The sequence below is a fragment of the Amblyraja radiata genome, chromosome 19 (assembly GCF_010909765.2).
Source record: "Amblyraja radiata isolate CabotCenter1 chromosome 19, sAmbRad1.1.pri, whole genome shotgun sequence".
Lineage (NCBI taxonomy): Eukaryota > Metazoa > Chordata > Chondrichthyes > Rajiformes > Rajidae > Amblyraja > Amblyraja radiata.
In genome coordinates this window covers 38,562,317-38,579,685 of record NC_045974.1, presented here as the reverse complement: position 1 = coordinate 38,579,685, position 17,369 = coordinate 38,562,317, and the positions used below count along the sequence as shown (strand labels likewise).

The 17,369-nt window shown below is 40.1% G+C and overlaps 1 protein-coding gene across 2 annotated transcripts in view; it reads left to right on the top strand.

The window, feature by feature from the left end:
* Positions 1 to 17,369, top strand: part of cped1 (cadherin like and PC-esterase domain containing 1) — a 235,152-nt gene that overhangs the window by 51,787 nt on the left and 165,996 nt on the right. For both annotated transcript variants that reach the window (XM_033038290.1, XM_033038291.1), the window contains exons 3-6: positions 909 to 1,012; positions 3,708 to 3,792; positions 8,480 to 8,633; positions 10,958 to 11,135. In XM_033038290.1, coding sequence (XP_032894181.1) covers positions 909 to 1,012; positions 3,708 to 3,792; positions 8,480 to 8,633; positions 10,958 to 11,135 — 521 coding nt within the window. The remainder of the gene's footprint in view (positions 1 to 908; positions 1,013 to 3,707; positions 3,793 to 8,479; positions 8,634 to 10,957; positions 11,136 to 17,369) is intronic.

Here is a 17,369-nt window from a genome sequence, read left to right as displayed (position 1 = left end):
TTGCATGTTCCAATAGACAATAGGTGCAGGAGTAGGCCATTCGGCCCTTCGTGCCAGCACCACCATTCAATGGCTGATCATCCCCAATCAGTACCAGTTCCTGCTTTCTCCCCATATCCCCTGTCTCTGCTATAGGTTCCAGAGGTTCCCCTCTGACTACATGGGTTTCCCAAGGGTGGACTAGTTTTCTCACACATCTCAAAGACCTGCTGGCTCGGCAGGTTATTTGGCTGCTGTAAATTACCTCCAGCATAGATGGTCAATAGGGAAATGGTTTGTCGGAAACTAAGTGGGGAGAATGGAATTACTCTGAAAAACAGCATAGGCTGAATGCCCTTCCATTTCACAAGAATATGTGATCTAGCATTGAATATTATAAGTGTAACAAACTTGCAGCACATAAACAGGCTCTTCAGCCCATTATGTTTGTGCTTCACAATTTTTTAATATTACTATCATCCTAATCCATTTTATTCTCCACACACTTCCATAACACCCACCTATTTCTAACACCACAGGTCGAACAAGGGGAAAGATAGAGTGCAGAATATAGTTCTCAGCATTGGAGTGCATCAGATCCAAAGACAAAGTCCACTCCACAATGGGATAGAGATCAATCGAACGGTACCCTAATTTATGGAAGGACTATTCAGGTCTGATTATGGAAGGGAAGAAGCTGTCCCTGAGTTTGGCAAAGAAAGAATGCCCAGGATTGCTATTACCCCATTCACACACACACGTCAGAGCACTGGTTTGGTTCACTGATAAACACAACATATGTAGTTTTAGAGCTAGTTTAAGAGCAGCACCATTCATCCAATACTGAGAATATAATCTGGCCCAGTGTGTTTCATTGGTGTCATAGAAATGTTGGCAGCAAACTCAGTAACATTCTGTTTTCTTCTTAGGAGTTGAACATTGGGACTTACTAATCTGTTTCACATCAAATGAGGTTGATGGTGACAGGTGCATTCAAAAGGGAAAGTTTGATCAACTTCTATTCCACCAGAAGGTAACCACATTTCCTCTGAATTATGACAGATGTGGTCTTTTGTTTAAAATCATGTTCAGTGTTTTGCTTTTGCCAGGCACATCCAACTTCACAATCTGGTAACAATTGAAAGTGACCTTCAAAACTCGAGATACTAACTAACGATGTAATTCATAAATCATTGTATGATCATTGCTTATTATTGGCACTTTGATTGTCCATAATTATGACCCTTTGATTGAAATACAGCTGCCATAAACTGAATACAGTGCTATGACTGCCTAGCCAAAGGTCTGATGTGATCTAAATCTAAGATGCTAGTTTCATAGAATCAATGGTACTGCTATCATGACAGCACATTATGTAAATATTATTTTTCAAGCTTAGAAATGTTTCCACACATGTTCGGTGATAGTCATGTACAAAGTAATTAGTTATTGTCATTTTATTTTAATTTCCATGACATTAAGTATCGTTGAGTGCAGTTGTATTATTGATGGATATTGTTGGCAAGCCTGAATCTTTCTAGATAGGCCCTTATCTTATTGACCCTTAAGGGCCTGTCCCACCAGCATGCGATAGCATGTGTCTAGCGTGACCAAACGTGGTTGCTTGAGGCCTACGGCCTCGCGGGGCCGGTCCCACTTCGATCGGCGGAGGCTACGGAGTTGTGCGGGGCTGGTCCCGACATCATGCGGGGCTCCATAAATCTTGCACTGTCCGAAAATCCCGCGCGACAACGGCCTGTCGGCCCGCAGCCGCATTGAGGCCGTTCGCAACGCTTCGACGGGCGTACGCAACGTCTCGACGTCGTACGCAGCGTCTTGACGGCGTACGCCTAGCGTGTGGCGCTGCGTGATGACGTCACCGCCTGGCGTGCCGTTGCGTGATGACGTCACCGCCCGACGCCGTGCAATGTCCAAATTCAGTCGGCCCGCCACCTGCCCAGCTGATCGGTGAGTTTGACGTAAATTGCGTGAACTTTGCGCGAACTTGCCGCGTACTTACCGCTTCCGTTTGGTCGTGCTAGACACATGCAATTGCATGATGGTGGGACAGGCCCTTTACAGAGCTTGAAATTGTATTTAATTATTTATTGATTGGTCTTTTCTGACATTGGTCTAATGTGCCAAAGAATAGATTAACACTGGAATACAACGCAAAGGCAGGGAGATCCATAGTGGGTCTGGATGATTCACTGTGCTTCGACAATTCTTCCAGTTGTCATCTTTATTTCAGCATAAAGTGCATTCAGAAAGTATTCAGACCCCTTCACTTTTTCCACATTTTGTTACGTTACAGCCTTATTCTAAAATGGATTAAATTCATGTTATTACCATCAATCTACACACAATACCCCATAATTAAAAAAGCAAAAACTTGCTGTCTAGAAAATTTGGCAAAGTAATGAGAAAGAAATGACTGAAATATCACATTTACATAGGTATTCAGCCACTTTGCTATGACACTCAAAATTGAGCTCAAGTGCATCATTGATTAGTAAGTATTGATTAGTTTCCATTGATTATCCTTGAGATGTGTCTACAACTTGATTGGAGTCCACCAATGGTAAATTAAATTGATTGGCCATGATTTGGAAAGACACACACCTGTCTATATACGGCCCCACAGTTGACAGTGCATGTCAGAGCAAAATCCAAGCCATGAAGATGAAGGAATTGTCCGTAGACCTCCGAGACAGGATTGTGTCGACACACAGATTTGGGGAAGGGTATAACACAACTTCTGCAGCATTGCAGGTTCCAATGAGCACAGTGGCCTCCGTCATTCTTAAATGCAAACATTTCTAAATTTCGCTTTTTTATTATGGGGTATTGTGCATAGATTGATGATAAAAAAATGAATTTAATCCATTTTAGAATAAGGCTGTAACGTAACAAAATGTGGAAACAGTGAAAGGTCTGAATACTTTCTGAATGCACTGTAGACTGAAATAAACAAGTTTGATTCTTGCCTATGATTGATCCAAGCAAACTTGTTTGTTTTCTATTAACCAAGGTTGTGGACTTTTAACAATTGATCGAGTTTCTTCACTGTAGTAACTCAAACTTTTTCAGGATGATGTTTATAAGTTCATAAGTTCACGTTATTGGAGTAGAATTAGGCCACTCGGCCCATCGAGTCTACCCCGCCATTCAATCATGCCTCCTAATCCCATTTTTCTGCCTTCTCCCCATAACCCTTGACACCCGTTCTAATCAAGAATCTGTTGATCTCTGCCTTAAAAATATCCACTGACTTGGCCTCCACAGCCCTCTGTGGCAATGAGTTCCACAGATTTAAGGGCCTGTCCCACATGCCGATTTTTTTCGGCGACTGCCGGCGTCATATCAGTGTCATCAAAAGATTTTGATCATTTCAAAATCCAGCGGCGACAAAAAAATTGTCGCGACACTTGAAAAAAACACCACACGTCAAACATCATCACGCCGCATCACCGTCAGTGACCTGATACTTCAGTCAATGTTGCCGGCGGTCGCAGAAAAGATCGCCAAATGGGACAGGCCCTTTAGTAACTTGACTGTTCAAAAGTTAATTTGACAGCACTGGAAAATCAAAATAATTTATCACATTTTTGACATAATTTTGTATTAAACGGTACTGGTAATTATCAACAAAAATTATATATTTTTTAATTGGCCATTTTATTTTGTAAGGTAAGAAATAGCATCAATGATCGTGTATTTCTTTACAGGTAAACAAAATACCAGGATTAGAGAGTACACTTTGCAGAAAAGATGGCTTTTGCCAAATTATGAAGATAGCTCAAAGTCTACCAGGTAATGTCCTTCTCATTTTCTGTATTTGTTTGTCTTACTGTGGCATCTTGGTCGGCATAGGCAAGTAGGGCCGAATGGGCTGTTTCCTTGCGGTATGCCTCTATAATTGCAGTCTTGATTGAGATACTTAATCAAACAATTTTATAAATTAACAAAGCTCTATTTGGTCAGGATTGCTTGCGGTAAACTTGTTACCTAATAATCCATAACATTATATCAAAAGATTGCAGTACAGCACAGCTCATTAACTGAGGTTAATGTAGAATGTTACAAAACCTACCTTCAGCGATGCTGTAGATCTGCCACGGACTGAGTGTGCGACTCCGGAGCATTTTGGGGGGGGGGGGGGGGGGAATTAAAATGCAGGTTTGTATTGCTTGTCAGAGAGGGATTTCCTTGGGCTGCTTGTTGATGAAGAAAAATCGATCGGACCTCCGTTCCCATTTTTCTTTTTAAATCGCTGGACAATTTAATCTTTGGATTAAAGTAAAAAACTACTTCTAATGCCCTCAACGTGACGGATCGCAATATCAGGACAAAACAAAAGGCAAGTTGTGTATTTCACATTTAATCTTGCTTCTTGGGGTGGCTTTAGTCTAATTTTACGATGCGAAAATGTTATTTATTCCCCATACGAATCAGCCGTGTCTTGCCTGCCGATATGGGCTTAAAATTTACGGCAATGGCAACGTTCCAATCGATTACATTCCAGAAACACCCACTCTCAAGATGATTAAATTTCTCTTTTTTTATTGGACTATCATGTCTATATTTTGTGTTATTGTCTATCCATAATCAATATTTTCACACTAAATATCCACAACAGTTTTAGTCACATCTATTGTGCAGAAAATAGTAATTTTGATTATATTGAGAGTGGATGTTTCTTGATTAATTTATGGGAATTAAACATTAAATTCCTTCCATTTGGCATATAAGCTCATGACAGTGAGATTTAAAAATTATGTTATATTGTGAATTATTTTTCTGAATGGGATCAGTTTGTTATTTGGATACTTAGGCTATTTAAAAAATTTCGCCTTTTCTTAAGAAATGGACAGGTGTTTAGATCTAATACTTGAATTTAGATGAATTTAATTGATTTAATGAAACTGATGAATATGAATTTTTTGTTGGGTATTTACTATTTGTTTTAGCGTTTAACTTTATAATTTCTACCTTTTTTCTAAAACTGCAAATAATAACTTGTTTCTGTTAAAGCTGTTCAGTGTTTTTTTCCTTTACATTTTAAACAGATGTCTCTGAAAAAGAAATGCAAAATTGTCAATCCAAATGGCCATCAAAAGAGACTGATTTAGACAGCATTCGCAGAGATTATCCGAATTTGGACTACTCCAAATGTGATGATCTACAGGACATTCTTAATGGGAAAGTAATGGACAGAAAGGCATGCCATGCGTGGTTTGAGGAGCAAAAACCTGTGGTTTACAATGCCAAAATTGAAAAGTTGAGGGAAAACAAGGTGTACAGAGTCGCTTATTGATTGCAATCTGAGGAGTATGATGATGCTATTGATTATGATATGCAACTGATCTTCTCCATAAAGACTTGGTCTATTGCTAGAAATTGTAATATCTATCCATTACGGACACAGCATATAATACAATAATATTAAAGTTCTGATCTTGAGAATATCACATTTTTGAATTTTCAAGGCAGTCTGGGTGTTTATTACTATTTCCATCACAACGGTCAATTTTGTAATTAGCTCCAATTAGATAATTAACTAATTATATGCTTTAATTTCAAGTCATCCAAGTAAGATGTTTTATATTTGTTTCAGAATGCTTCAATCTATAATAACTGACAATTTAATTTTTAAGAAAGTTATGGGCTTTTGACTGTCCTCGATCACAGCTTTTGTGTTAAGTCAATGGAAAAGCAATAGGGAACAAGATTCTAATTTCCGAGTATGAAAATGGCCACAATTTTTTAAATACTGAAGATATGAAAGTGAATTAGGTGTCAAATTAAAGTTCTCTTTATGCTTTATCTGATGGGATAAATTACAGACTTGATTTTTAAAATCTCAAAATTTTGTAACATTCCTAATAAATGCTGAGATAAATTCTCATATACACCTGTGTGTTACGTTCTGGAAGTTGGGACCATGCTGGACATCAAATGCAAAGTTCTACATGCTGGTTAGTTCCACCATGGAGTTCAACCTACACACATGGCAGGAAAATGGGCCACGTCCAGAGTAGGGTCTGGCATTGAGCAGAAGATTTATATGCAGTATGGTATCATTATATATGGTAATTTTAATGTCCATTCAAAATTGTATAGCCCGTCATCTGGCTCTGCACTGTACGTGAGTGAAGTAATGAAGACAAGATCTGGTGTCAAGAAACAAACCGGATTACTTTAATTGCAAAGCACACAATCCATATCTTCAGCAACTATAAGGCTAATGTCATATGAATCACTAACTTGATCCACTTTAATTATCTTATTCTGTTTAGAATGAGCTTTAAGCTATTTTAATAACTCTCACTTACACTTGTCAAGTAGTCTAAGATGGATGCAATGTCATCATTTAACTCTAACATCCTGGACATGCTTATGACAATCTATCTGGTTGCAGCCTTTATACAAATTGTTTTGCCACAGTGTCTTTTGCTATGTTTATTTTAAACCAGTGAGAGAAATTTACAAGACGGTTTAAGTAATATGTGACAAAAGAATGCGTGGATTAATTAATACGGGATGCATCTATAAATAAGTTCTGGTCTCGAAGAACGGAAATATAAAACATAACATCACTGTCTATTTATTGTTCTAATTCAGTTATTTTTAATGCATTTCAGATCTCAAGAAGAATATGGGAACATTTATACCTCTCACTAGCAGATATTTATTAGAATGTTTGTTTGACTGTATCTCTGCTAAGATTCTACTTGTCTACACTTGGGTGGAATCTTGATTCTTGAATGATTTTCTCAAACTCCGCATTGGCATCTTTGTGCGATGCTGTTCTTCATCCATAATAATCATGAGAAAGGAGGAGCAACTAAATGCTGTAGAATTGTCAGTAGTAAAGAGATTGTTTCTAAATGTTGCAAAATGGGAGAAAATTAACGTCAGTGCTGCCACGAATTGTCCCTTCATCTCAGTGACTTGACACGCTTCTTCAGAGAGTGGTTAGGAGTCTACTTTGGTTTGTGAATCTAAAATGGGCCAGACAGGATAAAAGTAGTACATCTCTGCTCTGAATGGCATCAATTAACCAGGTGGGTTTTTATGACAAACTGACGCTTTCAAAATCAGTATTACTGATATCAGCTTGAAAAGCGCATTTTGTTTTAGAGTCGATGATTCCCTTTAATTGCTAAGTAAATAGAATTTTAAAAAACCCTTAAAAATAGAATAGCATAATACCAATTAAACCAAAAGGAAAAGATTTAAATGCCACACAATCTGGAGCTAATAATTATCTACGCTGTTTCATAGTTCATCTTCAGATGTACTCCAGCTGGAATTGTACCTACATAATCCATACCTACATAAGGCCTAAGTTTTAAACTTTATGGCCAGCTTATTGCACAGATCATTTGGTGATTCTGCTTGTTTAAAGCATTGGGATTGAAACAGTTGGGATAAAATTCCCATTTAAGTCTTTGACGTAGAACTCTCAGTGGCGTAGCCTGATTCATTATTTAGGATTCATGACAATCATTTCACATTTGGGATTAAAATCTACCATAACTAAACTAAGTGCGTAACCTTCTGATTTGATGGAACTTATTGTTAAATATGTACAATAGACAATAGGTGCAGGAGTAGGCCTTTCGGCCCTTCGAGCCAGCAACGCCATTCAATGTGATCATGGCTGATCATCCGCAATCAGTACCCCATTCCTACCTTCTCCCCATATCCCCTGACTCCGCTATTTGTAAGAGCCCTATCTAGCTCTCTCTTGAAAGCACCCAGAGAACTTGTGGCATTGTGGCATTGTTGGGGAGGAGAAGGTGGAGTGAATAAATGTGTTATTTTTATAGCAAGAATGTTGTGGACTAATCGCTAATCTTGCATTTTTTTCTTCTTCTGGGGAAGACTACAGCAAGTCCATAAAGCAAAATAATACATTGAGATAGTTTCTATAGTGTTTGTTAAATTTGCATTATACTTTTGATTTTCAAGAAAACATATATTTGTAACAAGAAAACACATGATCAGCAATAACAGCAACTGTTCTATTCAATATTTAGTGGCTTTTACTGTTGGTGTTTAGTTTAGTCTAGTTTAGAGATAAAGCATGACACATACTGAGTCCGCACTGACTATCGTACACTATTTCTATACACTAGTTAAATGCTGGGATAGTCCCTGCCTCAACTACCTCGTCTGGCAGCTTGTTCCATACACCCACCATTACCCAAAAAGTTACCCCTCAGATTCCCATTATATATTTTCCCTTTCACCTTAAACCTATGTCCTCTTGTCCTCAATTCACCTACTCTGGGCAAGAGACTCTGTGCATCCATCCGATCTATTCCTCTCATGATTTTATACATTTCAATAAGATCACCCATCATCCTCCTGAGCTCCAAGGAATAGAATCTCAATATTGTTGGTGAACAAAGATAGCTGCAGAATTGTGGAAATGCCACATGAAATGGTTCCAAAGAAACTCCATAATATTCTGTTATTCACTGTCTTGCAGTGCTTCAGCCCTTGGTCGTTTCTCCTTTGTGCTTTGACCACTATTTGGAATTGGAAACTGCCAGTGACAAAAGAATGCATGGAAACTCCATTCCTCATGATGAAAATACTCCTCTAAAGCGGCAGAAGCTGAACAACGACATTGGCATGAAACAGTAAGAAATATGAGGGAAATTACGATTTTTTTGACAAACGTAGCCCTTTTCAAGTGCTATCATTTTTAAATTGGCTACTAATCTCTTAATCTTTTTTCTCAACCAACCCATTGAAAGTGGTGACATCTTGCCAGCAACAACAAACTGAAATAAGAACTTACTAACCTGATGGAGTTTTTTGAGGAGGTGACGAAGGTGATCATTGAGGTTAGAGTGGTTGATGATGGATTTTAGTAAGGCATTGGATAAAGTCCTTCATGGTAGATCCAGTAAATTAGGATGCATGTGATTAACGGTGACTTGATCATAAGGATTCAGAACTGGCTTACCGATAGAAGACAGAGGGTTTTGGCGGAAGGACAATATTCAGGCTGGACGTCTTTGACCAGTGGAATTCCACAGGGATCTGTGCTGAGACCTTTGTTGTTTGTGATAGATAAATGACTTGGACACAAATGTAGATGGGTTGGTTGGTAAGTTTGCAAATTACACCAAGATTGCTGGGGTTGCAGACTGTGAGGAAGGCTGTCAAAGTATACAGCAAGATATAGGTCACTTACATAAATGGGTGGGGAAATGGCAGATGGAGTTTAATCAGAGCAAGTTGGAGGTGTTTCATTTTGAGAGGTTGAATGTAAGGAGAAAATATACAATTAATGGCATGACTCTTAACAGCGATGATGTGCAGAGGGATTATGTGGTCTATTTCCATAAATCTCTCTGAAATTGGTAACGCAAGTAGATAGAGAGGTAAAGAAGGCATATAGTGTGCTCTACATCATTGGTTTGGGCATTGAGTATAAGACATGAAGCATTCGTCATGCACTTTGTGATTTCCTCAAGTTTGCAACATCTGTGGCTCCTTGTAGGGCCTGTCCCACTTACGCGATTTTTTTGGCGACTTGCCGACACCCGTCATAGTCACAGCAGGTCGAGAAATTTCAAAATGTTGAAAATCCAGCGGCGACCAGACAAAGGTATGATTCTTTGGGCCACTACTAACGACCATACAGGCATCACCCCGTGACATGCCGAAAAATCGCATAAGTGGGACAGGCTCTTGTGCCTCCCGCTTAGAAATTGACACCTGATTTTAAGCATAAGTTGCATGTAAGAAGCAACTGTTATCTGCTGTGTGTTTGCTCTCATTTCTGATAGAAGTGCTGCCCACTGGGAAATTGGACTAGACCTTTCGACACATGATTAACATTAAAGCAGGCTTCATTTGCGCATTGTTTCCCAAGCTTGATGGATCATCAACACAACCTGGCTCAATTTAGTAATTTAATCACAGAAATTAGATGGAAAGGTGGTGATTTTTATGGTTAACTCACAATAAAATACAAAAGTACATATGTGGATAATAATGAACTTTGTAAAGATTAAACTATCTATCCCGCCACTCAAGACATTGTCTGCATATTAAACAAATGCTCTATTTATTTATTTTATTCAAAAGTTTCCTTTTGCCTCCCCATTCGCCAATGTCAGGCTACCATGGGAAGCTCTATTTAAAAATATTGACCTACTGGATGTTTGTAATTTGATATTAGCTCCAGGCCCAGGAACTCTCTAGTCCACCATAAATCTAGGCAGATTCCTTTTACCAATGTGTAACAAAATATGTTACATGATGCCTTTTTGATATTTCTTTAGATTCTTTTAAAATACTGGCCTTTAACTAATATGTGTGAAAAAACAAAATATTCACTCTGGTGCAAAAGATTGCAGTTTACCAGAAGAAGCTTGATTTTTAATCTTATCGGCCATGTTTAATGCTGACTGTTCATTGCAAAATGATCTGACCCATAGTACGAAAAATCCTTCCCTCAGGGGGTGGGGGGAGAGAACAAAGGAGGACTCGGCATGGGGGGAATCGCCGTAGCGGGGGTGTACAAAGGAGGACCTCGCATGGGATACATTGTAACTTTATCGGCACGTGGCAACTCTTTGCATACCTTGCGTATGCAAACCAAAGAATATCACTGTGACGTCACATGTGACAATAAAGTATCATTCATTCTTTCATTCATTCATTCATTCATTCATTCATTCATTCATTCATTCATTCATTATTTCCTTCATACATTCATCATTCATTCAGTATAAAAGCCACCAAAATAATATTTAATGCAAAATAGCTCACAGTTAATCTAAGAGGTTTTTTTTCTGTGACTTCTCTGGAAACTGTTATTTTTTAACAAATCTATCTCTAAGTATGCATTTCTAGTTCTGACTTTTTTAAATTCTTACCGCTGTTTTCTTATTGCTTTTTAAAACGTACGACTTTTTACATCATTTCAATATGTTGTGATCTCTTCTAGATATTACGCACTTTCAGAAAATGCACTCTGGGGAAGGAAACACAATGCTCCGATAGAAGGTCTTTCTGCAATTCTCAAAGTGTATGTTTTGGTGACCTCGTTGTCTCCACTCCGGGCATTTATTCATTCAACTGGACTTGTCCAAGGTGTACCCAATAAGAAGTTCTTTGTTACCAAGGTATAACTGTTTATACTTGGACTTCACTTGGAACTGTTACATTGGGAAATCTGTAGCCAGGGGAAATTCAGAAACTAGCATGCTCTAATATTCAGCATTTTGAGTTGAAAATTTTCAATGCTTTTGAATTGTCGCCTAACCTTTATGAACGCCTCATTAAAAGTGACATCTAAGGAGCAATATTCGCGTGAATTAAAAACGACTAATTTCTCATCTCTAAGTTTTATTTAAATTTTACTTCAGGAAAACATGATGTTTTGATAAATCAATATCTAATATTTTAGCTTCTTTATCAAATTCACTAATTGGTTAGAAATGCAGATAATCTAACCTATGATGGTTAACATAAAACATAGAACATCACAGCACAGGGCAGACCCTTCAGCCCACTATGTTCTATACATGATGCAAATTCAACTAATCTCCTGCACATAATCCATAACCCTCCATCCTTTGCATATTAATGTGTCTATCTAAAAGGCTCTTATGAGTCACTATCATATCTGCCACCACCACCACTGCCAGTGCATTCACCCACCACTCTTTAACATATCCACTATGGTAAAAAGGTTCTGACTGTCTACCCCATCTCTATCTCTCATAATTTTATATAGTTATATAATTCTCTGATGCACCAGAGAAAACAATCCATTGTCCAAACTCTCCTTGTAGCCTCTACCCTTTAGTCAAAGCAGCATTCTGGTAAACCTCTCTGCACCCTTTCCAAAGCCTCCACGTCCTTCCTTTAATTGAGTGACCACAATACAATTAATACAATACTGTAAATGTGGCCTAACCCCAGTTTTATAAAGCTGCACCGTGGCATTATAACTCTCATATCCCAAGTTCAGACCAATGAATACATGCATACCCACACGCCTTCTTTCCAACCTATCTCATAAGGTCAAAGGGAATAGGAGTAGAGTTAGGCCATTCGGCCCATCAAGTCTACCCTGCCATTCATTCATGGCTGATCTATCTTTCCCACCTAACCCGATTCCCCTGCCTTCTCCCCATAACCTCTATGTACTAATCAAGAATTTGGGTTACCACTTTCAGAGAGCAGTGGACTTAGACCACAGATCCCTCTGTACATCAATGCGGTTAGGGGGGTCTTGCCATGAACTATATACTTTCCTCATACATTCGACCTCCCAAAGTGCAACACCTCACACTTGCTCAGATTAAAATCCACTGTAAAGATGTACTGCCCATGATGAAAGCCAGGCAATAGTCCTTCAATTGTGTTTAGGCAAATATGCATTGCAGTAACCTAAAATTTGTTTGTATTATCATGTCAAACATTATAAATCACACCTCCTGCTGGGTAGAAAACTAAGCAAACAAACTGACCTTACATGGAAGAACAAATTGTGGACAGCCCATTACTATGTCAGAGTGAGCACTTGTTTCCATTTTACACACTCCAGCTTTAAATTCGGATGCTTGTGACTTAATCAATTTGCTATGATAGAATAATTATTAATGAATATATTCTCCCATACATAACTTACTTGTGTGGCTGTCAGTTCAATTAAACATGGCAGCAACAGACTAAAGACAAAGTGTGAGAGTAACTCAGCGGGTCAGGCAGCATCTCTGGAGACCATGGATCGGTGACATTTCAGGTCAGGAAACTTCTTCAGGAGGAGGTGGAGTTACAAAGCTGGAAGAGAGGAGGGGCAGGGCATGGCCTGGCAAGTGATAGGTACCTCTTTACCCTTATCTCACATTTCTGGCATTTCATCTCTGGCCTTTGGCTCCAAACATCTGCCCATCTAAAGAATCTGTATCCAGCTATCACTTACTAGGCTTTGTTCTGTCTCTCCTCTTCCAGCTTTCTTGTCCCCCCCCCTCCCCCCATCCCCCCACCACTACAATAGGTCAAAAGAAGGGCCCTGACCTGATAGGTCACTTATCATTGTTCTCCAGATGCTGCCTGACCCACTGAGTTACTCCAGCACTTTGTGTTTTTTTTTTGTAAACCAGCATCTGCAGTTCCTTGTTTTGACAGAATAAGTAAGTCTGCACCTGACATTGATCAAGTTTGGGCTAGAAATTCTCCCTCGAGGGGGAGGGGGGGGGGGGGGGGGAGTGGATGGCAGGTGAACGGTTGTGAGATTTGGTCGAGATGGGGAAGGATGTAATTGGGCCTGATTGGGGCATGATCCAGGGTAAGTCAGCCAGATGTGAAGGCGAGGCCCCCTAGGGGCAATGGCAGCAACTGCAAGCAGGGTCTGGAGAGAGCGGAGGGATAGAACTTTAAGGAAGATGGACATCTGCGTGGAGTTCTCTGGGCCAACTCAAGGGTCAGCTCGATGGTTTTGAATGCACCACCTGTTAATTTGAGCTATAAACCTGATTATTGCACGCAGCTGGCTCTTTTGCAGATGTTTTCATAACCTACACAGAGACTGCAGGCATTGCAATGGGATTAAATGTAACACATACTTTGAAGTTATTTGTGTAAATAACATAACCCACTCAGTCCTTGACTGGATGGTTGAGATCTGGCCTGGCAGTAGATAATGAGGGGGGGTGCTGAGTTTACCAGGACCACTGTCATGTAAATTTCTTCCAACCACTGTTCCCCCCCATCCCTGCTCACTATTGCACCCATGGCACCTCCACATTTAGCCAATCCTACCCAGATCCAGCCCGATCATGATTCTTCCTAATTGTTTCTGCTCCACCGCCTATTGTTTGGCCATCAATTTCCTTACCATTTCCAACTCCAGACCCCATCTTCTTTAGCTTGTTTTCCCCGGCTACACACACCTCCAATGGTCCTCTTCCTGTCTTAACAATTGTAAACATGGACTTTCTGCATCTCTGCTCTTGATGCTGGTCTGTGCCTGAGTCAGAACTTCGCACACTCTCTTCACACAAAGTGCATACAATCGCTTTAAATGGGCAATATAATTTCCCTCGAGAAAGTGGACTTTTCATGTTATAGATATCTCACATGTTGCTCATCAATAACCCTGGTCCATTTCTCATGTAGCTCTGAATGTAGCAAAGCCACCACAGCCTGACATAAAAACAGCTTTTTTCCACAAGCAGTAGCTCTACTCAACATTCAAAAGTCTGTAGCCTCCTTTTTTTCTGGTATTTTATTTCATGCTTCACATATTTAGATTATAATGTTTTATTTTTAATTGTTTACTGTATATCGTGTCGTTACTTGCGAGCAAAGCACCAAGGCAAATTCCTTGTATTTATACATATTTGGCCAATAAAATTTATTCAATTCAATTCAATTCAATATAAAACAAAATGCTGGACTAACTCTGCGGGTCAGACAGCATCTCTTGAGAGAAGGAATGGGTGACGTTGCAGGTTGAGATTCTTCTTCAGATTTCGGACTAATGTAGCCGAGTTTGCCTCTTCTGTCTGCAACTGACCTATAACTCAACTGAGCAAGATAATAATAATAAATTTTATTTATGGGCGCCTTTCAAGAGTCTCAAGGACACCTTACAAAAATTTAGCAGGTAGAGGAAAAACATGTAAGGGGAATGAAATAAATAGTAGAGACATGACTAGTACACAAAGTAAAGACATTTGTTAGTGGAGTGATTGCCTAAGTTCATCGTCCAATAATGAACAGAAGTGTATGAAGAATGAAAGTTGCAATTTGGAAAAACGGCAAGATTTCAGAGAGGGGATGGAAAGCGCTGTGTGAGGTGGAAATGCAGTAGTGGGGAAAAGTGGTCTGAGAATAGGCTTCAGATTCCAATGAAAGGAGATGTGGGTTGAAATTTGATTTGAAATTCAACATAAATAAAGTCAGTGGACAGAATGTAATGAGACAATTAAGAGTGAAGAGGGACAATTATAGACAAAAGGTGCAGGAGTAGGGCATTCGGCCCTTCGAGCCAGCACCGCCATTCAATGTGATCATGGCTGATCATCCCCAATCAGTACCCCGCTCCTGCCTTCTCTCCAGACCCCTTAACTCCGCTATCCCTAAGAGCTCTATCTAACTCTCTCTTGAAAGCATCCAGAGAACCAGCCTCCACCGCCCTCTGAGGCAGAGAATTCCACACACTCACAACTCTCTGTGTGAAAAAGTTTTTCCTCATCTCCGTTCTAAATGGCTTTCCACTTATTCTTAAACTATGGTCCCTAGTTCTGGACTCCTCCAACATTGGGAACATGTTTCCTGCCTCTAGCGTGTCCAAACCCTTATTAATCTTATATGTTTCAATAAGATCCCCACTCCATTACAAATTAGTAATTAGCTCTAACAATACCATCACCAGGAATTGAACTAAGGACAGGGGCAGAGGCAGACCAAAATGAGAAGAGACAGGCTGAGTCACGGGCCACAGGCAGAGGGAGAGGTGCTCTCTTTGGATGGAATTCAACATGCATGTGACCAAAGCAATCCACTGTGGCACTGAATGAGCCAAGAATATTGTACTGCTTTACACTGCCACCCAGTGGGCAGAGCTGAAAAATGCAGGGAAGTACAAATTATTATTTTTTTTTAATTGAGAAATAAATAAATGTGGTATAGAAACATAGAAACATAGAAATTAGGTGCAGGAGTAGGCCATTCGGCCCTTCGAGCCTGCACCGCCATTCAATATGATCATGGCTGATCATCCAACTCAGTATCCCGTACCTGCCTTCTCTCCATACCCTCTGATCCCCTTAGCCACAAGGGCCACATCTAACTCCCTCTTAAATATAGCCAATGAACTGGCCTCGACTACCCTCTGTGGCAGAGAGTTCCAGAGATTCACCACTCTCTGTGTGAAAAAAGTTCTTCTCATCTCGGTTTTAAAGGATTTCCCCCTTATCCTTAAGCAGTGACCCCTTGTCCTGGACTTCCCCAACATCGGGAGCAATCTTCCTGCATCTAGCCTGTCCAACCCCTTAAGAATTTTATAAGTTTCTATAAGATCCCCTCTCAATCTCCTAAATTCTAGAGAGTATAAACCAAGTCTATCCAGTCTTTCTTCATAAGACAGTCCTGACATCCCAGGAATCAGTCTGGTGAACCTTCTCTGCACTCCCTCTATGGCAATAATGTCCTTCCTCAGATTTGGAGACCAAAACTGTACGCAATACTCCAGGTGTGGTCTCACCAAGACCCTGTACAACTGCAGTAGAACCTCCCTGCTCCTATACTCAAATCCTTTTGCTATGAAAGCTAACATACCATTCGCTTTCTTCACTGCCTGCTGCACCTGCATGCCTACTTTCAATGACTGGTGTACCATGACACCCAGGTCTCGCTGCATCTCCCCTTTTCCTTGTCGGCCACCATTTAGATAATAGTCTGCTTTCCTGTTTTTGCCACCAAAATGGATAACCTCACATTTATCCACATTATACTGCATCTGCCAAACATTTGCCCACTCACCCAGCCTATCCAAGTCACCTTGCAGTCTCCTAGCATCCTCCTCACAGCTAACACTGCCCCCCAGCTTAGTGTCATCCGCAAACTTGGAGATATTGCCTTCAATTCCCTCATCCAGATCATTAATATATATTGTAAATAGCTGGGGTCCCAGCACTGAGCCTTGCGGTACCCCACTAGTCACTGCCTGCCATTGTGAAAAGGACTCGTTTACTCCTACTCTTAGCTTCCTGTTTGCCAGCCAGTTCTCTATCCACATCAATACTGAACCCCCAATGCCGTGTGCTTTAAGTTTGTATACTAATCTCTTATGCGGGACCTTGCCGAAAGCCTTCTGGAAGTCCAGATACACCACATCCACTGGTTCTCCCCTATCCACGCTACTAGTTACATCCTCGAAAAATTCTATAAGATTCGTCAGACATGATTTACCTTTTGTAAATCCATGCTGACTTTGTCCAATGATTTCACCACTTTCCAAATGTGCTGCTATCCCATCTTTAATAACTGATTCTAGCAGTTTCCCCACTACCGATGTTAGACTAACTGGTCTGTAATTCCCCGTTTTCTCTCTCCCTCCCTTCTTAAAAAATGGGGTTACGTTTGCTACCCGCCAATCCTCAGGAACTACTCCAGAATCTAAAGAGTTTTGAAAGATTATTACTAATGCATCCACTATTTCTGGAGCTACTTCCTTAAGGCCTCTGGGATGCAGCCTATCTGGCCCTGGGGATTTATCGGCCTTTAATCCATTCAATTTACCCAACACCACTTCCCGGCTAACCTGGATTTCACTCAATTCCTCCAACTCCTTTGACCCACGGTCCCCTGCTATTTCCGGCAGATTATTTATGTCTTCCTTA